This window comes from Leptosomus discolor, chromosome 1, assembly GCF_034619465.1.
Source record: "Leptosomus discolor isolate bLepDis1 chromosome 1, bLepDis1.hap2, whole genome shotgun sequence".
NCBI lineage: Eukaryota > Metazoa > Chordata > Aves > Leptosomiformes > Leptosomidae > Leptosomus > Leptosomus discolor.
The window spans coordinates 15,910,526-15,935,302 of record NC_141391.1 but is presented as its reverse complement, the minus strand read 5'-3'; the positions used below and the strand labels follow the sequence as shown (position 1 = coordinate 15,935,302).

The window sequence follows — 24,777 nt, the reverse complement described above, 5'->3', positions numbered from 1 at the left end:
ACTGAAAAGCAATAAAAAAAAAAATAGATTAAAGAATTCATGCTTTGCCTCAAAGTCCTAAACTTGCTCCAATTTGAGCTAAAAGATATTGGAATGCCCAGCAAACTCGAATAAACAAAAGATGGACTTTCACCTGCCTATGAACGTTACCAAATTTCAACTCAGGCTGAGGTACATCCACTTCTTAGTCGAACTCCTCCCTAGACTCTAGGCCTTAGTGGCTCAATTTAGTGGTTACACATAATGCTATTTGAGACTCTGTATGTTATCCAAGAAAACGTAATGGATAGGCAGATACGACACAGGACCTCCAGATCCATGCTCTACTGGATAAGGGTACACAAGCAGCAGGAATCAGTTGCTTAAACACTGGCTTGTAGTGCCATTTTGCCCCTGACTTCCAGTTGCTGGCCCAACAAGAAAAAGTATTCACTTGGGTGCTGTGTCATATTTGGCAGATACTAGTAGATATCTTAAGTACACTAGGGCATCTCCAGATGATACAAGATACCAATTTTTAGGCAACTGAATTGACACCTAAGGGAAGTGATAAAATACTAGCAATGAAAAGCTTTGTCTCACAAACCAAACAACATATTGACGATGAAGACATCCAGAGTTCAAATCACTCCACCTTTTCCCTTCTTAGACTGACTAAATAGAAGTTATGAGGAGAACAAGAGAGACACTCAGTATTTTCTAATATTTTCACAAAGGGTGGGAAGAATAGCTGTCCCAGCTGTGCCATTAATAGTACCCAGTATAACAGGTGACCCAGGTCACTCACCCAAGCTGAGGCTTCTACATACAATTCTAAAACAAACAGGTGAAAAATCTTTGATCATTGCCTATTATTCCAGCACTAAGATAATTGAATTCTCACATATTAAATATATATTCAAATCTGGACTAGACTGCAATTAAATGATAGCTGAGAACTCTTGATATGATATAGCTGTCTGCCATATCTTACAGCTAAAGCAATAATGGAAATATTATAAAATTAGTGAATTTTTAAACTAAGACCTACAAAAATCCTGGAACTTACTTTTCATTATGTTGAGAATTTCATTATGACATGCCTAAGTAGTTACATGCTATCCTTCAGTGAGAACAACGTTTTTTTCAAAATTTCATATTTCTAATAGCAAGGATAGAATTCTGACTAGTGGGAGAATTCTTCAGAATTTCTCTTTCAGAAAAAGCATAAAATGTTGACCATGTTATAGCTGTCAAACTGTTATATTAGAGTTTGGTGACCAAAACTAAAACCTTAACTTGCAGTAAGCAGCATCCGTATGAACTAGCCCATTGATGGGAGTGAGATTAACAGTATAAATAGAAATACTGAAACTACTTACATATGTGGATACGCTTCAACATGAACTGAATTATATTACTGTAAACTTTCTCAGTAATTCTTTGTTTATTTAAATTAATATCTTTGTAACTAAATATAATTGTTATTATATTAAAATATTCTCCAAATTAAAGTCAACATACTCCAAAAATCCCTCCATTTACTCTGATTTCTTATGGAAATTCCTATTTATGAACACGTGGTTGGATTCTCTAGCTTACACTGGACAGCGAAAAGATTCAGAGGTCAATGAAAAATGTAACTTTACCTGGGAACTGATCATACGTTGTGATGAACGAGCAATATTAGCAGGCAGGCCAAAAAAGTCAGGTTTATCATCTTCTGGAAGGCTTTCAATAATATTACGATAATCCTGAATTAGAAGGAAAGAATAACCATAACTGAGGGAACTGTTCAGCTCATGAAATTAACAATGTATGCTGAAAAGAATTTCATTAAGTGCACTGTATAACACAAAGATTAAAATAAGTATATAACACATTATATATCTTGGTAATCTTATTTATAAATTTCTTAATTTTACTTATGAAAAACTATCTTCTTATATATTGTGTTTCCACTTTAAAAGAGCAAAAAGCAATTCTGACTACAGTGGTGCTACCAACTGAAAAGAAAAATATGCTAAGACTGTCTCTGAAAAGTAGTTAAAATAATTCTGTTGAAAATTCAAAAGTAGGATTAATTACAATATAAAAAAGAAAAAAAGATTTCGGCATTTGGACTTCAAATAATAGAGCATAATACATGTTTACAAAATGAAGACCACTGACTTCTATTTAGATCTATGAAGATACTATCACTCAAAGAAAGTGAAATCGTTTAGGTAAAAATAGGTTTGCATGATCACTGGAGATACAGAATAGCATCAACGGGGGTTATACTGTAATAGGCACTAGTGATGCTGTTGTACAAAACAGAAAGAGGTGCAGACTCAGGTCTAATGGTGCTGGATTTCTCTTTTATTAGCCAAAAATATTTACTTTTTGAAAGTCTGGCTGCACCCTATTGTGTTATATCATGTGCATTGTGCCCTTTGCTTGCAGGAACATGTCCTAGGTGTGCATGACTGACTTTGACATGGAATCTCACTTCAGAGATAACAGTAGCAGACCTCTACACCAAACACTGAGGGAACACTATTTAGTAAGATATATTATTATTCCCATTCACTTAAATAATCAAAATTAGCTTTATTATCAGTGTTCTACTAATCAAAACAACTTGCAGAAAAAAATATTTAAGACATAAAAGTATAAACTCTCACATAAATAAACATTTAACTATAAGAAACTGAGAAAGATTAAATGCAGTGCAGGCAAGAAGGTTCATCTATTTGACCATATTATCTGCAAGAACCAAGAGCAGCATGGTTTCTTTATTCCTTCCCTCTTTATGATATTAACTCAGCACAACTATAAAAAATAACCATCATAGTTAAAGTAAAAAAATAAACAAACCCCAAACTTTGTCAGAATCCAGGTAGAAAATGCCAAATGACAGCAATTTATTTTAACTGGCATAATTACATTTACACCATCTCATATTAGAGGTCTAGTATGGAGTCCTACATTGAAATGCAAATGAATTTGAATAATAGTAACAACAACAATAGTATGTGACAGGATAGGGAGAGATCAATTCTAGATTCTGTTGAATTCCCTCTTGTTTACACTACAGGAATACTGAAGGAGAATCAGAATCCATATTTATCTCCAAATAAAATGTCATACACTCTCCCCAGCATGTTAGCAGATGATGTCAGAATGTTGATATATTTTGTAAATAAAGTGACATATTTAGATTTTCCTATTTCATCCAGATGTTATAAGAATGTTTAGCAGTCTGTACAACAGTGCTATGATGTTATGTAAAATTGTAATGCTATACTCCTTTGTCATAAATTGACCCAATTTCTTCTACTCGTCTCTTCATAGTTATGCTGCTCTGCCCAGTATCAGTCGCTGCTCAGTATCAGCCCAATCAGATATCATAAGAAAGAAGACTGACTGAACAGCCTAGCAGAATAGTTCTGATAACTTAAGAATTCTTGAAAATAACTTATTTTAGTTTCTGTATTAGGTGATAGGAGATGTATACCTACCAAAATACTGCAGGAATGAGGTAAAGAAATCGAATATGGGAAACTCGTCATCTTCTTGCCTCTAGCATTTAAACTGCCAATGACTTGTGAATTAAAAAGCTGCTCCAAGTAGGACCGAAGAACCCTCATATCGAAGTAATTATCTACACGACCTCCATAAATAGCATTTTCAAACAAGCCACTGACAAATTCCCACTGAAAATCTTTGGAACCTATAAATTAATTAACATCAGATTTGTATCAATGGATAGCATTGCATTATAAGCATTTCTTCTTGTCACTGCAGTTCTTCAGTGAAATAAAAATATACAACCACATCAAATAATTAATTTCTGTTTTTCTTCTATATTACCAAATAATAAAAGTTGCAGAAACTTTTTTGAGTTTGTAAATGTTTGTCATTAATAAAATGAACACTTACTGTGTTTCAAAATGAATTATTAGAAATATTACTTAAGTCTTGAAGTATCAGTTCTTAACTTTATCTTGAAATTATATAAAATGCAAAGACTTTTTAAAAAATACCTTTTTCATATTAACTAATATTAAGAAATTACTACGTTACTTAAGAGAACAGTGAAGTGGGCTCTATCTAACTGCATTTCAATATGAAGAATTCATTCATATTCAATTCACTTAGTCAACATATGAGGGAGCTCACATTGGGAAGGAATGGAGACAGAGCACTTCATCTTCCAGGCACTCCTGTATTTCCTATTTATTCCTTTGGACTCAAGAAGCCGAGCAGAATAGTTCTTGGACCAAAGAAATTCTTGGTTTACCAATACCAATTACCTCCCAAAAAAATGGAATTATGATTCACTCTGTGTTTCTAGCTTTGCTTACTGGTGATGAGCCTTGCAGCATCTTCACTCTTATCTGAGTGTTGTAGAAAGATAAAGCTCTTCATGCAACTTTTCCACTAATGGAAAACGGGAAGGTCCCGTTTGAAGTCAAGGTCAGATGGCACAAGCTGGCTTGCATCCATACAGCTAATCTCTCTTTTGCCCTAAAATAAGGTAACCTACCTGCTGCCTATTGGAAAGAGTCTCCAGGCTCTGCTAACTGACAAACCATGCCTTGTCACTGCCTACGAGAATGCCAGTCTGCATAAGCCAAATATGAGAAAAAAATAAACCTGATCGTGGATCAGGTTTGAGTCTGATCAGTTTTGAGCCTGGGTTCAGCCCTTATCAGTTTACTATCCTCAGAGTCTGGCTCTACATCCAGAAAAGCCTAATAAGCCTAAGCACAGTTGATTCAGGGTCAGACTACTTCCCATATTGAAGAAGTTACCTAACTACCTGGTCATGTGTTTATATTTGTGAAAATGTTCCAATGAGGATTCAAATACAAAACTTAAATACCTTCAAAGCAGCCTTTAAACAGAATGGCCCCTCTCCAAACTCCACATAAAACAACCATGCAAAGTAACCAATTTATAAAAATTACTGTGTAAGTTTTTTATATTCTAAAAATTTTAAATGAGAGACATTCAAAGGGTTATGCTACAGAGGTGAGAAGTCTTTCCTTAAGACTTACCTTCAAAGAGTCTATCAATAATGTCAAAACCAGCACGGAGATCAGATAAAGAAAACTCATAAAACTTGGTCCAACCCTACCATTAAAAGAAATCCAAAGAATTTAATTAGTCACACAATGATGATCATGAAGTAAAATAAAAATATTATGTGGATACTAAATACCGTATAATACTTAATACTGAATTAAAAAAGAAACCACTTATGTCCTCTAAAGTGCATCTTTGGAAACATTTAGTGGAGGTAGTATAAAATAAATCAGCTCTAACAGTGCATGTAATTTTACATACTTATATAAACTAGAATGCATTGTTTATGAGGAATGTAAAGATTATTTTATTTCCTAACAGCATTTACTTCGACTAAAACTAGCTGACATCTGTGACTAGATCATGCATTGAATTACAATTTTATTTCTGAGGGCTTTTTTGTATTTCAGTTTCCTTTGGACTTTCATAAATAGGTCTGATTCTTCAAACAGTCTAAATTATACTTTCATCATCTCACTCCTTAATTCAAGTCACTACTCTATTGACTGAAAAAATTATGATGAGAAAAGCAATTACTATTACTATTACAGTGAAAATGCCATATGCATATTTTAATCATTCTCAGTTTGTATCTTCTTTCTGTTCTTGGTGTTATTCTCTATATAGCATTAATGTGTAATGTGTATGTAATTCTCAAAAAAAACTTTCAATGTAAATGGATAAGTACAAATAAATACTGATATACTACACAGAAGTTAGGAAATCCAGATCGCAAAGGTATCTGTCGTATCTTCTTATGGCTGTACCTTTGCATATGGATCATACCATAGCAACGGGTGCATATGACCCATGATGAGAAACATGTAAATGTGCCAGATAGCATGTGCATGCCCAGTGAGATGGATACAGTCTCAAGTCAAGACTGCAGCTGCTCCACAAATCACAATCAAAAACTATCAGCCAGTCAGCCTGAAGGTCACAAACTGGAAAGATGCTGCAGTCTCTCAACAGTGTTCATGTATTTTTTTGACAGATCTGTACATGGAACCAAAACAACCTGAAATTCATTATAAAATACAAGAGCTTCTAGCTGGGATTAATTGCAGTCCAGCAATTTTAGAAACTGGTAATCATAAGCAAAATATAAAACCATCACTAAGTCTGCACATGAGATAAACACAGTTACAGTGGAATTAAGGAGAAAGCAGTAATCCCATCTCGCGCCACTTGGAAATCTGGTGGTAAATTAACATGAATTTGAACAAAGCCAAATGAGAGGTCACGTGTCAGATCAGTACTTCAAATATTTTCACCTATTCTGCTTCTTGAACACCAGATTCAAAGTCTGATACTAAAGGCAAAGAACCTTATCAATCACGAAGTCAAAACTATCAAAAAAAATCCCAAACATTCCAGGCTCTGCCAGATTCAGATGACAGATTAACTTCACCCCTACTCTAAATAAAACAAACACGACACAGAACAGTTTGTTGGTTGGCATTTTTTTCTGTTTAATTTAAGCATCTGCAGCCAGAAATAAATGTTTGCTTTAAAAAAAATTTATCTAAGGAAAAAACACATCAAAGTCTCTGAAAACCATTATAATCCTGACAAGAAATGAGTAAACTCCCCTGTTACTCCTTCTCCTTGAACAGGATTTGTGTGTGCAGAAAGAGTAGACAATGTCGTCTCCTCCCTCCCAACACTGTCTCTTTTCTCACATCTTCCGTTCAATCGTGTATGTTTACAAAATATTTTTTCCTGTCCTAAGCAAACAGGATTCCTAGAATCTTTTCCGTGGGACCTCACTCCTGCATCAGTATCAGTCAGTACACAAATCACAAAATAATCTCATGCAGGAAGTTGCAATTTTCAGAAGGACAGGAATTTAGGCTATCAAGACCTTATTTTGCAATGAATTCAGAGACAATAGACCAGGAGCACCCATGTTTTTCTTATGTCTGAACATGACCCAACATAAACCTGACGAAAAATATTTCCAAGTATAAAAGCTAATAAATGGGGTAAATTTTTAAAAAGGTAGCAAAAAAATTACCTGCGGAATATAATTTCTTCTTTCTTGGCATACAGCATGAAACCACGCTAAACAAAAGAGGGAATGCGCCCGTGACAAATTTCCCTTTTTATTAATTTGCTCTGGTGTCCAAGATTCATAGGTTCGCAAAAGATTCTTTTTGAGGCCTGGAGGTGCCTGCATTGGAATGAAAAACACTGTTCTAGACAGAAATGCTGACACTTTCATGTACTATTTTCTTAAATACTAACTTGGGATTTCTAACTTAATGAAATGACAAACAGTACTTAATAAAGTAGAATTTTACAAGAAAAAATCTGCTTGTAATAAATGGCCTAACAACAGAATAATCTTATACTGAAAATATCTTAAGCATATTGAAGGAAATTTGTAATCAGGACCAACTGATAGGAGGACTGAACTACACTAAAAGAACCTAGTGAAAGAACAGTACTCTATCAAAATATGTAAACATAAAAGCAAATTCAATTTTTTCAACAACAAGAACCTTTCTTCTGATTTTACAAACTCAACTACCAATTATCATTTCTGTGATCAGAGTCAACTCACTTTACGTCATCACCACACTCTGTTAGCTAGCATATAGATATGGTATACATGTACGATAAAATGCCAGTTCTCTGATTTAGTGGTAGGTAATTTTCACGACCAGCAGAAATAACTGCAGTTAAAGTGTATACAATAATAAAATTACAGTGCTTAAAAGTAAAAACAACTATTTGGATACCTATTTTCAATAGTCATTTTCAAATAATTTGCAAGTGTGAAGGCAAACATAAATTTTAAAGAGATTTAAATCACATTTTCATATCTATATTCTTTCTTTCTTTTGAAAAGAATGTTAATGTTTCCGTAAGATTACCACAGTTACATATATTGCATATGCACACTTGTGGCAAACAACTGCCAAATAGTGTAGTCAATTTTTTTTTTGAGTATCTACATCTTTACTGGTAACACTTAAAGGACATACCATAACCATTATTAGAAAAGTCATCAGCTATCATTGTCCTTCCATGGTAACAAAACATTTACTACAAAGTAATAGGTAACAAAAGGATTTAGAACATTGCGCCAGTGGGAAGTTCCAATTATTCCAAAGACAGTGGGATCAGTCACTTCAAGAAGGGAGATGTAAAGAAACATGGCAATCCTACACAGTCCTGTAGTTTCTGTACCGTTGAAAACCTCAATATAAGCAAGAAGGTACCCCAGAAATTTAAAAATACCTGCAGTCAACATAAAAGTATAACAATTTTGGCTTCTTGGAAGTCAGCAACATTGGACTATAAAAGGTCAGAGCTTCTTGGTTTAGCTGTAGGCAAAATCTCCACACTCCATTAACAGGTTAGTAGTACCCATACCCATGATTCTCATAATGGGCAGTAATATGTAGGTATTAATCAGAGCACTTTCCAACAAGTTGGAGGTGTATAGTCCCAGTTATTCCTTAGGTTGAGCAATTTTGAAAGCAAAGCTCTCAATTCCTAGTAAAGGCCTGTAACTACATGTTCTGCCATACAGGAGGAGAGCCGTTTTATGTTGAAAAGGTCCAGTGAATATAAAGCTATGGGGGCCAAAAAGAAGAAAAAGGAAGATAAAATGTGATCCTGCCATCTTCAGATGAGGACATTCATCAAGAAAGAAGAATTCATTGTTTTTCATCCATGGTCCAGTACCTGTGTAGGATTTTGCTTTTAAGAAACACTGATTAAATACATAAAATAATCTGGAGCACAAAACAGAACAAATACTTCCCCCAGGTAAGTTTATTTTCAGTTCAGACTTTCAGTTGGAAAAAAAATATCTGGAAAGAAATTTTACAGACCTCCCCTTTAAAGCACTGCTTCTGCGAATTTCTACATATACATTACAAATGATTGTCATCTTTCAAGGTAAATTTATACCATTTTTTGTATTACATCTTCTTAAGATATAAGGCAAAAACAGTTCTGTAAATAGTCCACATTATCCAAATTCAATTCTATCTAAACATATAGTTTACTGTACATCCAAATATATTCATTGCAAACATGTAATAAAAGATTTCCAAACTTATCTTACTTCATAAGTTATTTTCAGACTTGATTGAAGCAAAATTGGAGTAAATTTTGGATGAACTTCAGTAGTAAGCCAAAGGCGAAAGTTTGGTTGAGGCTGTAATGTATTCAGCTCCTATTAAAGAGATGTTACATATTGAAGTAGGCTTTGGGTTGTTTTTTTTAATATACAGAAAAGTATTTACAAAATTATAATATTCTAAATTAGAAAGTTAGGCTTGTCTAAAACTTCTTTAGTTGTTTTTACAAGTAAGGTTATTCAAAAGACTATAGTTCAAGAGGTGTTGTCTCTACACGTTCTATATGCTTCCTGTGCTCAAGTTTGAAGTTCATCCTAGTTGTCAAAGTATTTGCACCTCCACCCCAGATCCTAAATTCAGAGCATAAAACTATATAGCAGTTCTTTACTTCTCTTCTTTACCAGAGAGCTACATTTGAAAAGAGGAAGGCTTTGAATATGTGCTGCATACCAGCAACAAAGACTTTCAATAACTGTATAGCTACATTAATTTCTTCTTCTTCATGTGTTTGTTGTATGCACACTTCACATATCATGATTCATAGAAAAGTGAAGATAGGTAACTGGAGTTATAAGAGAATAAATGTTGTCAAATGCTATTTCAAATATAAAGGCTTCACAAAAAATATGTAATTACTGAATTATGAAAACATTCTGCTGGTGCTTTATGTGCATCTGAAACAGACATATTTTCCACTGAAGATGCTAAAGTTGTTTGACAATTGACTTGAGAACAATGTCAACAGTTTTATGTACATGTCTTTGAAGAAATATAGCTCAAAAACTCTTAACAGATTTTCTCACAATCCATTCATTTTGATAATCTCTAAAACATAATCTTAATTATTTTGTTTTCAGTGTTTTTAGTAAAGAAGAAAATTCTCTCAATTCATTAACTGTTCTGCTCTTTAGGCAAAACAACAACTATATCTGGTACCTAGAATCACAGAATTGTTGAGGTTGGAAGGAACCTCTGGACACTGTCTAGTCCAACCCTCTGCTCAAAGCAAAGTCAGCTACAGCAGGTTGCTCAGAACTGTGTCCAGTCAGGTTTTCAATATTTCAAAGGATGGAGACTCCAAAGCCTCTCTGGGCAACCTGTTTCAGTGTTTGACCAAGTAAAAAAATGTCTTATGTTTACATGGCATTTCCTGTATTTTAGTTTGTCCCTATGGCCTCTTGTCCTGTCACAGGATACCACTGAGAAGAGTCTGGCTCTGTCTTCTTTACTCCTTCCCATCAGCCAATACACACTAAATAATAAGATCCCCCTGAGAGGCTCCTTTTCCCCAGGCTGAACAGTCCCTGTTCTCTCAGTCTCTCTTTGTATGACACATGCTCCAGTCCCTTCAACACCTTTGTGGCCCTTTACTGGACTGGCTCCAGTATGTTCAATGCCTCTCTTGTACTGGGTAGCCCAGCACTGGACACAGCTCTCTAGATGCGTCTCACCAGGGCTGAGCCGAGAAGAAGGATCACCTCCTTTGACCTGCTGGCAACGCTCTGCCTAAAGCAGCCCAGAAGGCCGGTGGCCACCTTTGCCGCAAGGGCATGTTGCTGGCTCACAGTCAGCTTCTTACACATCAGGACTCCCAGGTCTTTCCTGCCAAGCTGTTTTTCAGGCAGTCAGCTCCCAGACTGTCTGGGTGCCTGGAGTTACTGCTTCTCATGGGAAGCACTTGGCATTTCCCTTTGCTGAACTTCACAAGAGTATTGTCAGTCTACTTCTCCAGCCTATCAAGGGTCTTCTGAATGAAAGCACACCCATCTGTTGTATCAATCATTTTGCCCAGTTTTGTATTATCTGTACTTGCTGAGGATGCACTCTGTCCCATTATTCACAGCACTAATTACGATGTCAAACAATGATGGCCACAGTATCAACACCTGGAGCACACCACTGATGACTGGCCTCCAGCTGATTTTTTTTGCCACTGATAACAACTCTTTTAGCCATGCAATTAGGCCAGTTTTCAATCTACCTCACTGTGGTACAATCAGGTCTGTATTTCAGCAGATTGTCTATGAGGATGTTACAGGAGACAAACTAAGATATGAAAATGATCCACAGCCTTAGAAGCAGGAGATTTCAGAAAAGAAAACAAGGGGATTTACATGCGGGTTCAAGTGCATCATCTGCAGCATGCATCCTCTGATACACCGTGCTTGGCTAGAAGACAGGTAAGGACAGTCAGTTGTAAGCTGCGAAGGTATCATCCTCATACTGATGAAGTTCTCATTAACCAGAAGACATATTTAATCATCTCAAATGGGAAGATTGTGAGAACCAAATTTATGTGCCTGGATGGGACTGAATTATTAATAGGCAGATCACTCTTAAGAGGATCTTCAAACATACGAATTACATAGCCTCACACTTGCTAATGATATGCAAAACAGTCAAGGGGATGTGCTGAGTCAAACATCAGCAAATCTCAGTCTATATTAAACTAAGCAGGAAGTTTAACATATTCGGTATTACGTTTTCATGAAAAGAATAAGAAACTTCTGATACATATCCATATTTTAATACTTACAAGATGTGAAATTTTATAATTGGTAGGAGGCTTACAAAAACTTCCATACTGTTCACTGTATACTCAGAGTAGATGACACACATAAATGTTATCTTGCTTTGCTTTTCTGCTTTTTCAAAATGGATTATAAGAATGTTGAAAGCACATGCATGCCACATGGTCATTGCTAGACAGAAGACAGACTCCAAGCTTACATGCATAGAGTAAACTTTATGGACAACCATTAGAAACTGGAAAATTAAGATCATAGTAACTGTTGATAGACATTCCCCACATTTCTTTATTTGAGTTAGTTTGTTTTCCGGACATCACAGTGATATACATGTCAAGTCACTTTGATTTAGTTAGCAAGTTAATGATTTTACATGCTGTAAGAGTGTGTTTCTATAAAACATTAGACATTTTAATTTCAAATTAGCAAAAACCTGTTAGTGGCTCAGACACAAGCTACACTTAACAAAAAAGAACTACTAAAAAGAAAGTCCTAGAACTGAAAAAAAACCCAAACAACCGCAGAATATATTTAAGCATACACAGATTCAGAGTTCAGCAACCATGGGCAGTAACTCACAAAATACCTAAAGTCCTTAAAGGAGCTTCTGTTCACTCATTGTGGCAGAAATACTCTACACTGTGTGAAAATTAAAGTGCTCGCACAAAGGACAGAGCTGCTTAGATCCGAAACATTTCACCTTATTCATGATTGAGAAAACTGCAAAGGTTTATTTTTAAATTGTTGGAATTTTAAACATCACCATGAAAATGCCTGAAATGCTTCAGAAATGTTGCATATTAACTTTGTCTTGTTTCCAATACATTCTTTTCTAGTTAGCCTCACCTTTTCCAATACAGGAAGCCAAGATGTAACAAGATGCAGGTTCTTTAAACACAGCCATTCTCCATTGCGTGCACATTCTTTTAAAGTTTGAATAGCCAGGTCAGCTTGGCCTTGGCCCATTGCAATCTGAAATCACAGACACGGTTGTATCAGGAATTTATCATACCTCATTTAACAGCTAAATACGAAATTGTGTTTCCAAGTTAGAGTGCATATGTAAAAAAGGTATGCAAAGATAACCAGAATTTTCTCTAATGTCATAAGCTACCAAAGTAGGGAAAAGCTTGAGGAAAACATGGTTTTTTCTTTGCAACCTATCTAACCAGACTTTCTTAAGAAAAGCATTACCTAGCCTTCTTATGGAAAAAACATACATCACTTGATGACAGTGATGATATTCCCTGGGAACTCAAAAAGTAATTTAAATATCAGTGACTAAACTGTACTATTGCAGAACTGCTGATACAAAAAAACAAGAGATAAATGAGAACAAATTTTCTTTTGACTGTAAGTTAGGAGTACTTTCTTTGAAGAGAAACACTCAATTTCATATTAAGATGAGTGAATAACAAAGGTTGCTCTCTTTCCAACTGGGAAATATGAATAGCTTAATAAATAGTCTTTTCTTCATTTTTTATAGTAACATTGCTGTTAAAATAAATTTGATTCTTCAAACGGAAATGCAGAGAACCAAAACTGAATTCTAATTTCGCTAACTTAGTGAAAATTCAAAATAAAGAAAGGACTTGTTCTGTGGCACAATTACTGCAACAATTGCTGTCAGATTATCTGTAGAGTACCTTCACCTTAGTTCTCCTTTAGAATCTAATTGGAAGCTATATATAACAAAAAACCCTGAACCAAACAAGCTGAAAAGAAAGTGGTCTTAGCCAATCTGAAAAAGTCTTATTTTGGCATTACTGCTATAGCAAAATAGAACTATCATGATTATTATGACTCCATCAAATATCCCTTAAGAGGAAATACATCCTGTCTTTCTATCCTAAAACTGTACTGAATCAAAGAAAACTTGGGGCCTTAGCTTTATATGATGACACAGGGATATCCTCTGCGTAAATAAAACTGAGTATAATATCTTGAAATAATTTAAAATAGCCAAAAGAAGATAACTGAAAGCCACCAGACAATATGGTAGTATCCCCCACAAATCTAATGGTCTGTTCATATGAGAAATGATTCAACAACGGAAAATCTGATCTTCTGTCTTCTATTCAAATTGCACGAGAAAGGGCAGGAAAAAAATAATAACAACAAAATATTCTCATTAGTAGGACAACTTTCAGATGGTTAAGCTATGAGTACTGCTCCTTATTGAAATACCATACCATGTTACATTTTAAAAGTCCAACATGTAAAGGATATTTAGGGATAAACACAAAAAGCCGTGTGGAAGAGTAAGAAATACGTATTCTGAAACATTCACAGCTAGATAAGCTGGCAGTAGGATCTACATCTTTACAATCTGATGGGAAAATCTATTACATCAGTGCACATTCCCAGAAAAGAACAATTTCAAGGACTATTTAAAAGCAGCATTAAACCTGACATTTTCCATTTCTGTGCTAACCAATGATCAGCTGGATAACAACTCCCCTCCCTGGAATATTTCAAATGACAAAAGGAAGTAATGTTTTACAGAAAGGTAGAAAACATATTGGTACTGTATATTAGGAATATTAGGAAAACACTTGTATCACAGAGTAATTTGAGTTGGAATGGATCCTGGAAGGTCCCTAGTCCAATCTCCTGCTTAAAGTAGGGCCAGCTATGAAAGATCAGACCAGGAGCTGAAGGCTTTGTCCAGTGGACTCTTGGGATCCTCCAAGGATGGAGACTGCATTGAGAAATCTGTTCGACTGTTCTCATGGTGAAAAATTTTCTCCATACATCCAGTCATAACGTATCCCATTACCATTTACACCCATTGCTTCTTTCAACCATGCTTGATTGCAAAGAATCTAGGTCCATTTCCTCAGTGACCTTCTGAAAGGCTGTTATTAGGTCATCACAAAGACTTCTCCGCTGGCAGGGCACAGTGCTCACTCACGTCCAGTTAGTTGCCTACAAAAGCCCTCCAGTCCTTTTCAGCAGAGGTCCTCCCCAGCCAGTCAATTTATTGCCCGTATCATTGCAAGGGTTTCTTCTTTCCCAGGGGCAGGACTTCACATTTCTTGAGTTCTGTAAGGCTCCTGTCAGCCAAGGAAAGCCAAGGAGAGTTGTGAGCCCATTGCTTGCTGGGGCAGGGCACATAGTGACAAGGCACATGGAAAAGGTTGAGGTATTCACTGTCCTTTTAGCCCGAGGTTTCACTGCTGAGGCTTATTCTCAGGCTTCCCAGGTCTCCCAAACCTACAAGCAGGAGTGAAAGCAATATATACAGCAGAGACAGAGAGATTTAGGAATCACCCAACTCATTTAGAAATAAAAAAATCCACAGGACGAGATGGGATGCATCCAAAAGTGCTAGAGAGCCAGCTAACGTCACTCCATGCTTTCATCTTCAAAAGGTTATGTTGATCTAGGGTGTTTGCTGATGAAAAATGAAAATATCACATTTGTCTTCAAGAAGGGCAAGGAGCAGAAAGATCTAGGTAATTACAAGCTGGTCAGCCTCCACTCAGTCCCTGAGAAGGTTATGGAGCAAGTCCTCTTAGAAGACATTTCTAAACACTTGAAGAACACAGAGGTGATAAGGAGCAGCCAACACAGATTTACCAACGGCAACTCATGCCTGATCGACCTCGTTGCCTCCTATGAAGAGGTGACTGCCACTATGGACAAGGGGGGAGACAGTGAATGTTTTATACCTTGACTTTAATTGCTGAACATCTGATTTTTCTGTCGAAGAAAGAAATACGCAAATCCTATAAGCAGAGGAAATTATGAAGTCTAGTTTTCAGTAGGTTTTATTCATATTTCGATTAGTCTATGCTAAAAAAGATAGTGTCTCAGCAATAATAACAATTCTCAGTTTCTTTTGTTCTCCTCCATCTATCTTCTCATTTTTCCCTTCTCCAAGTTGGAGGAATGCCTCTCGTGCAGATTCTGCTTCTGTGAGGATCACTAATTGTGTCTCTCTTCTCCAACCCATTTTTCCAGTGGACTCAGAAGTTAGCGGTGAGATAGATGGGAACAACAAACACAGTTACCAAACTATGCTTTTACGTACTAACTTCCTTAAAAAACAAGGTAAACCAGATTACTACTGCAAAATTTTACACATTATGGGTTTTAATCATTATGCTTATCTAAGACTGACCTGATGGTAGCAGTCAGCATTTCCTTCAACACTGGCAAGTTCTTGCAGCTCTTGAGAAGGATCAGCACCGGGAGAAATAATTATCAAGATGGGCTCAATTTCCAGAGTCTCTTTATACAGACGTTTCAAATTCAGAGGCAATGGAGATAATTCTTTTAGTCCTAAAATTAGAATTAGAATTATTACGGACCGTGACTACACAAGATGGAGCACTTCATTAACTACTTTAAAGGTCATCTGGCTGTCAAAGTTCTGTTCAACAGAGACCATAAAACTGGTCCTACAATAAGAATAAAAAATCCTTACAATATGCAGGTAGAAGGCACCCTATATTGGTAAGAAAAAGACACAAGCACCAAAATGATGCCTGGACTTCCAGCATGACTGCAGTCTTTATTTAGAGTGTCATGTTCCAGGAAACAGACCAAAAGAGAAGAGCTGGAATATAAGAATTTGAGAAGCTATGCTATTTGCTAGAACTAACTGCAGTGTGTATGTCTACACGCAGAATTTCTCTCCTGTATTGTCCTGAGAGCCTTAATTATTAAATTTTACTTTACACAGTTCTTGATACTACAATTTCCTTAGTTTATTATTTGCTTTAATATGCAACTTAAATATTTAGAATGTTGACCTAGTATAGGCAAAGCATTTACACATGAGCTATGTGTGTAAGTGTACTATAAACTTAAACAGTGTCAACCAATTATCTTCAATGCATCTTTAGACTGGTCCTTAAATAGCAAAGTGTTAGGTGCAATGGGAAATCACAACATAAAGCAAGCCAGAAGAGCCCAATCAGACATCTATGCCACACTTATTAAAAGACACAATATACATTTCCTCGAGAGCACAGTCTGCTTTCAGACTTGAGCTATTATCTCCACATAAAAAATACTATATAATTTTAATACAACAGGTCAGGTTGTCAAGGGTTAGTATGAGCTCTGGGTTCTCTGCATATATCTGCACAGAGACTCTAATGGATGCAACTAAACAGATAAAATCACTATCAATCAAAATGCTTTAAAATAACTGAATTATACAGGACTAATATTGGAAAATATTTTAATTTTACATTCATTAGGCATGCAGAGGGAATATAAGCAGAGATAAATACATAAACTGAGGCCATAAGTCAATTGATACATTCAGGTCCCTTGATGAGTTCTCCTTCTCACTGCCAATAAGCCCTAAACCCTAGAAGATCCATAAAATGACACTGAAATTAAAGTAGGGCTGTTCAGTGCTGGACTGAAGCATGCTCAGGGAGGAAGACTCTTCAGGGACTCAAAAACATCTGCAAGCTGTTTCTTAATTAATCCTGTATTGGCAAAATCTGGACACTTTTTCAGAAGGCCTGAAAAAAGTTTACATTTTGAACGAAATCTGTCCAGCATACCAGCTTTCTAGTCATTCCTCCAAACTGAGCATATAGGAACATTTTTCACAAATACAAGGTACTCCAAATTTAACATGTCCTTCACTAACATAATAAATGGAAATAGCTAAGCTATTAGCGGGGAAGGGAGAAAGAAAGAAAAATTAGCTAAGAAAAAAAATGAAACTTGATATATAACTACAGATCAGTTTGGTTTTTTTCAACTAGTCATAATTCAAGCTACTTGAGTCATTCCAAGCAATAAAAGAAAAATCAGGAAGTAGAACATGATAGCATTCTCTAGGGTAAGAATGTTTATTTTAGTCAGATTTTATGAAAGACTGTTGCCAATGCTGAAAATGGAAGACAGTATTATGCCTATAATTAGAAATTCCAACATTGAATGTTTGTTTTTGTGGATGAGGGCCACAAGGAAGAGGTACTTGTGATACGTTATGATACTGGGCCTATAAACCACTGTCTTGCACCTTAAGAAAGTTTCATCTCATCAAATCCCTCTCTACTGAGTGGTATTCACTGTAACTATATTTCACTGTTGAAGTCTCAAAATACAAATTTTTCCATATTAATTTAATACAAATATTAAAACATTGCATATTATTATAACTTAATCACTAGCTACATAAGCAGTAAAGATATATTGAGATTCTTAAGATCAAATTTTAGATCAAAATTTGATTAAAAGTAATTTTCTGGAAAAGTCAATTTTAAGTTTTACTAACTTTTATTTCAGTGAAGAAAAAATTTAAATCTTCACTGCTGTTTCAAATCCTGTGAAAGAAGACTAAAAATATCGGGTTTAGTCAACAGTAAGTCCAACAGGCAGCAAAGAAACAAAACTCAAATGCCGATCTTTCTGACCACCAATTAACATTGTGGAATGGGCATCATGCAATATTCATTATTACATGGAAATGCAGAACAGATGTACAAGGTCATACAAGGTAAATCCACTGGGTCTTTTAAGTACTGTTATTACTTCCAGTTGAGAAACCCTGGAGACATAAAACACTGGTCACTGCAAAAGGTTTCACTATAGGCTTGCAACGTTCTTACACTCTTGCCTTGACATTTTCTGTTTGTCATTGACAAAGTCAGTAACAACTAGACAGACCTCTGTACTTCACCTGTTCAACCATTCTTACAGTCCTCTTCCTAAGACTGCTTTGCTGCTACAAACAGGTGCAAGGAATATACTACAGTCAAGATAAACCAGACACTGTTGGCTGTATTGTTACTTTTAGCAGTGCAAGCAGAAGGCACACAGATTCCCGAGAAGCTTAATTGTTTAGGAGTTTTGATATCCTACATAACTCTATGTTAACTGGGGACTACTGCTTGGCCTGGCATTAACTGCAGAATAGAATAAAAAGCTATGACTGGGCAATAGACGAATGTGTGTACACCTGCAACTCATTGTAATAACGTATTTAAGGTAATGATGTTAACTTAAAAGAGGTGCAACTGTAATGGAGTAACTGCCTAGACAAATATCTTGTAGCACTCTTGAGAGGCATCATTTAGAAAATGAATACAGTGGTGTAAGGTTTCTTCCATAAAACAGTTTGGTTTTTTAGAAATTTGGACACAAATTTTTTTTAGAAATTTTTGAAAAAGCATAGCTATGCTGAAGGTGCTTTTTGTTTTAAGGAAGCTCAACAGAACTGAAATACAGAAGACTACAATACAGCCCCGTCTGTTCCTGGCTGTTACAGCCAGGATTACGTTCAGAGAACTGAAAAAAAGGACTCCACCGTTTTCAGGGTAAATCAATATGCACTCATATTCCAGATAACAACTATGCAGTCAGAGTGTGGATCCTGACACACTTTTCTGCTTCCATGTTCCATTCTGACCAAATTTCTTAAATCTGTCCAAACTGACATCCTGACATAAGAAGAAAAAGCACATGTGAGAGCAAATAACTTTTCAGAAAACGTCTAAAGTAAGGGGGGAAAAAGATCTAAGGGGAAAAAAGAAAGACCTGACGCTGGCACAGGATGCAAACGTCACATTTTTTATAAACCAACGAAGCTTACATAAAATCAATGAACAACTTTTCACAAAACCTCTCTACTGAAGTCAATGCAATTAAACCAATATACAGCAGCTGGAACTTGAAGTCAAAGTGCTTGTTAAAATTCCTTCTGTTGGTGATCTGTACACATGGAAACAACATACCAAAATATCAGTAAATGTATTATTACTATTAACAATTCCAATACAGAAAGCAGAGGAGGTTGGTTTTTTTTTATTTTATCAAGTAATTTTATTTTGGCCTAGATGCACTGTGACCATGACAGCTATGATCTAATTTATAGGAAATGGTTTGTGAGAATAAAATACAAACCTGTTTAGCCTGCACTGTACTGGTTTTTTGAAGAATATGAAAATGTAGATAATAAAAATCAAGCCTCTTTAAGTACTATTTCTGATGTAGTCAGTCTCAAAAAACTAAGTTAAAGTATTTAGGAAAAAAACCCAGCTCAATGAGAGAATGATTTGGGAGATATAGTTTTATGCTAACATGGTGCATGTCAGTATAGCATGTGAAAAAGAAATAGGCATACTTTGGGTGCCCACGAAACAGATTTATAGAAAATTCTTATGAACTTTATCTTCAAAAGAAGTTATTTTAATCTCCCTTCATCCATAAATTTAAAAATATATGTAAAAGATTAAAAAAGGAAAAAAAAAAACATCTGGATAAAACTGGATAAAATAGAAGTGGAAGGCTATTACAGCTCTTTTGGAACTCATGTTTATCACAGAAGAACAGCCAAAGGAGATTGGAAACATTATAGTTCCCTTTTGAATGAAGTGAAACAGTTTGTTTAAGAAGTTTCAGGGCAAGGACCCTGAAAAAGACATGGTAGAAAATAAACAGAAAAAATGTTCATACAAGCATGACCCCTTTTATTAGTTGAAAAGCGCTAGTCATGATTTATGACATGACCTCAAGATAAAACCTCACTGATACGCATGAAAAATCTGTGGATGAAACATTGCCTACAAATGGAGTCAATGTTATTCTGCCTTCCTCAGTGAGGGTGTAGTTTCATTCACCATTAATTATTCCCTCGTGGAAAGCCTCCAAGGAGCTGGTATCAGGATAGATCTAACCAATTTATGCCATACATTAAGATTTGAAGACAGTAAGTGGGTGAATAAACTTACTCTGCATTTAGGTCTCTGCTGGGCTTTGAGCTGCATGTACTACAGATGGCACTTGTCATTTGATTCCAACAGACAGGGACATTGTTAGCGTGAGACCTGTACACTCACGACAATGAAAGTACCTCTCTATCTACTAATAATGTTTGACAGAGCAGGCTAACCTTATTCCTGAAAATACTGGCCTTGGTGACAGACATAGAACCAATTTTGACCAACAAATAATGCCCACAGACAGCACAAAGAGGGAGTAAGATAAATTCTCACACAAATGTCATTAAAAATGTAAGAAACAGAGACCTAAACTTACAGTAATAAGAAATGACATGTATGTCAAGAACTTAAAGTTACCACAGTCATTGTTTTTTTATATGTAACTCATCTATTACATTACCATGCAAAACTACCCATCTCAAGATCATTCAGCCTGCAGATCTTCACAAGTACTGGAAATTTAAGTCCAGCCATACTACCTCGGCAGCCTATGAGTCAATTTTCCAGATTCACTTTCTACCACATTAAAATCAGCCTTTGTCACTTACATGTAAATTCTTTATAATCTACATCCTCTCCCTTCTGTTAATCTCAGTTCTGTCCTGACACTGTACCAAATTAAAAACAACAAATTCTGTCCTGTCCCTACATCATGTAGTGGGTGATTGTAAAACTACGGTGTCCACCCTGATGAGACACTGGTAATTCATCTTCCACGTGCGTAATGCCATTAACTGCTAAAAATTGAAGTGTGCTGTATTTACAAAATTAAGATTACCTGGAATATAAATCCCAAACTTTGTATATAAAAGACGTCAGAGAGGAAGCAGACAGACTAGAATTAATAGACAATCATACTATTGAATCATTCTAAATCATGTGTATTTCTAAATAGACAGTAAAAATTGTGTTACAGTCCAAGAGACTGACAAAAATGACTGAATATAAGAAACAATGTTTTGAGATCCAATCTACAAAATCTCAAACCTAATGGTTTTTAAATGGTAAATAACATTAAATGAAATAATCTTTCTGGACAATTTGTGTCTTAAGGAAAATGCTGCACTGTAAAACTCATAGAAAACCTCCTCTCTTAATTACTCCAGTGTTCAAGAATTCGTTAAAAGAATCTGACAGATCTTTTATTATCTTTTAAATCACTATGTAGTAAAAAGTAAACGATTTTAAAAACATTTTTTAAGAACACATTTCAAGAACAAAATCAGCAAATCCATTTACAGCATATTTTCAAATCCTAAAACTTAGTCATTCCATAAGAACTATAAAATAAAAGAGAAATATAGGACAAAAAAAACCCATTTAATTGTCGAGTGGAAACACCCTGTTGAAAAATTAACTTACCCAGGGTTTTACATGCAAAAAGAGCCATGGCACTTTGTAGCCTGTCTGGTCGGACAGCCTGGATCACAAGTACCTTGATATAAAATATATTCAGGAGAGATGAGTTTATAAAGGTATATTGTGACAATTTAAAAACCAAGACTCTTCTAAGAAGGTTTCTCTTTAGAACAAAGTTATTTTCTCTGAATATATAGAGCTATCTGATCATTCTTTGGAAGATAATCTAATGTAATTGTTCTTTTTTAAGTAGCTTGTCCTATTAATAGAATCAGAAGATAGACCTATATTTAATCTCTATTTGTAAGCCGGAACTTTTTCTACAATGTTTTAGAAAAAAAGGTAGGTTTTTCTAAAAAAAACCCAAAAAAAAACCAAAAACCAAAACAAAACAAAAAAAAAGGATGACATTTTTCTCTTTCAGAGGAGAAGGATCCCTGGCTGGAGGAAGGAAGTTGCCTCTCCTCACATTCTTGGTGAGTTCTTTAATCACCAAGCTTTCAGGAAGAGCTGTATTCCATGACTACTACTCTAAAAAGCAGCAGCCGTTACTGTGTTTTGCAGTTTTCAGTCAGATGTGTGAGTTTGCACATTTAATGATGAACCAAATTAATGATGCACAACAAGCTGACAAATTCTGCAGTTACAAAGCAACCATGAAAGAATTTTAATACCTATTCATAAAATTAATTCTGTGACTATTAACAAAGAGCTTGTTACCTTACAGGGTATGCTCAGTTGCAGCCAATACACCAACGCAAAAAAGACTCAGATAAGAAAGATCTAAACATGTATTATTGGAAAAAAAAAATCCTTTAACTAAATAAACTAGTTAAGCTGTAAGACAATGTAGATACTGTCGCTGCCTATAATTCAACCAGGCCTGAAGCCTAAATTCCCAAGACTTATAACTTACTTTCAATGCTGAACTCATAATTATTTTTAAATAATTTAATATTAAAAGATTACCTGCTGAAATAAGGAAATTCTTTTTGCAATAATAGATGGAAAGTCTTGTTCACATACAGAGCTCTGAGAAAAAGTGTGCCACAGACCTTCATCTTCAAAGCTAAGTGTCTGATAGAGACCTGGGAGAGAAAGCTACAAAGCAAATAATGTATATTTAACAATGAAGCAGAATAGCCATTTGGACAATGTATATTTTAAATAATTTCCAAATACCACTGTGACTGTAAACCTGTAAATACTTGTGCATATCACATAACTCAGTTCAATTTTATCCTTGGAGTTAAAGAAGAAAAGGGTAGGTTTTAAAATTAACCATTTGTTTACCTGTTCTCTGGAAATGCTAAGTCTGTATTTGCTCTATATTTTTGTTTTTAAACTTCTAGATTCTTTGTTTTTAAACTTTGGTCTCTACACAATTGTAGACTATAAATAGCTTGTAATAGTAATTTTAGACTATAAATAGTTTAAAATAACAAAATATTTCCATCTCTTAAACACATATTTGAGAATTCAAGAACAAATTACTATTTGCTAAAATCAATGGTGTTTTACGTTAAATTCTACCCACCACATGATGTATACCTTCAAAGATGCTACAGCCCAGGCTCGGTCCTGTTCTATCCAAGGGGGAATCTGGTCACGAACACCCCTCTGTGAATCCTTATTGAAGCAAGTTACATTACACACATGAGTTACGCAAATTTTTGTTAAACACTATATTCAGTAATAAGACCGTAAAACCTATGTTTTTAATAAAAACAGCATTCATAACAGGAACCTTTCTGTTTGCTAGGTTCATAAATGGCATAATAAAACAAAAGCTACCAAGGATTTAAATTTGAGATATACTGTTCACATTAATATTTGCTTAACCACTTGTGCCTGAAAATATTTTACCATTTAGAGTATCCGTATGACACACTCAACTCTAAGTAGTTTTCTTTTCCGTAAAAAAGAAGTGACCCAAATGATTGGCTGTCTGCATATGCACTCTGAGCAACTGACTTCAAAAACTAAATCCACTGCACATATTTGCAGTCATGAATCATAGAATCATCAGGTTGGAACAGACCTCTAAGATCATCAAGTCCAACCGTTGACCTAACACTCCTACGTCCACTAAACCATGTCTAAGAGCTCTACATCCACACGTTTTCTGAACATCTCCAGGGATGGTGACTCCACCACTTCCCTGGGCAGCCTGTTCCAATGTTTGGCCACTCTTTCGGTGAAGAAATCTTTCCTAATGCCCAATCTAAACCTCCCCTGGCACAACATGAAGCCATTTTCTCTTGTCCTATCACTTGTTACTTGGAAGAAGAGACTGACTCCCACCCCACTACAACCTTCTCTACTAAAAGGTTATTTTGAAAGTATACAGATTCAATAGAATTGAGGGACATTTAGCACACTACATCATGATTGGTCAGGCATGCAACAGAAGCTTCTTAAACTGGCTCTGTCACCTAGGAAAATATACGGATATATCTCCAGATGTAGAACTCCGAGGTTAGGGGAAAAAAGCATGTCAAAGTTAGCAGTGTGGACAATTCCATCAATCCATACAAAATGTACAACTCAAAGAAAAAGGAATTCAGAAACACTGATTTTAGTTACAGACAAGGGCTTAAAACCTCCTCAAATGTACCACTGAAAAAACAATTTGTAATCCTGGTAACAGAAAAAGAAAAACAAAGCAACAAAGGCAAAAATTAGAAATTAGAGTTGAATTAGAAAATTAGAAAATGAGTTGTCGTGTTCAGAAAGTTTTTATATTTTTACAGTACTATGTGAGAAGTTATTTATTCCTTTAATGTAAGAATACAATTAATTAAACAATATAGTAAGAAGACAATTCTAACTTTTCTGGATTTATGTAAATGTTCCTTATTTCAAAATACACAAATAAATGTCACTTACTGATTTTCTTATGGTATCTCCAATGATCACACCTGTAAACGTTTCCCATTCCTAGGGCGAACAAATAAACAACTCAGATCAGTCACAAGACATCAAGAATAAACACAAAAAAATAAAAAAATAATAAAAACAAGGCAAAACACAAAGATAAACAAA

The 24,777-nt window shown here is 35.3% G+C and overlaps 1 protein-coding gene across 3 annotated transcripts in view; it reads right to left on the bottom strand.

The window, feature by feature from the left end:
* Nucleotides 1–24,777, bottom strand: part of DYNC2H1 (dynein cytoplasmic 2 heavy chain 1) — a 178,648-nt gene that overhangs the window by 69,630 nt on the left and 84,241 nt on the right. For all 3 annotated transcript variants that reach the window (XM_086481759.1, XM_086481761.1, XM_086481762.1), the window contains 11 exons: nt 24,622–24,672; nt 23,284–23,361; nt 22,702–22,833; nt 21,736–21,808; nt 15,804–15,964; nt 12,524–12,649; nt 9,134–9,244; nt 7,070–7,225; nt 5,025–5,100; nt 3,483–3,694; nt 1,629–1,733 (listed from right to left, as the gene is read on the bottom strand). In XM_086481759.1, the coding sequence (XP_086337885.1) occupies nt 1,629–1,733; nt 3,483–3,694; nt 5,025–5,100; nt 7,070–7,225; nt 9,134–9,244; nt 12,524–12,649; nt 15,804–15,964; nt 21,736–21,808; nt 22,702–22,833; nt 23,284–23,361; nt 24,622–24,672 (1,281 nt within the window). The remainder of the gene's footprint in view (nt 1–1,628; nt 1,734–3,482; nt 3,695–5,024; nt 5,101–7,069; nt 7,226–9,133; nt 9,245–12,523; nt 12,650–15,803; nt 15,965–21,735; nt 21,809–22,701; nt 22,834–23,283; nt 23,362–24,621; nt 24,673–24,777) is intronic.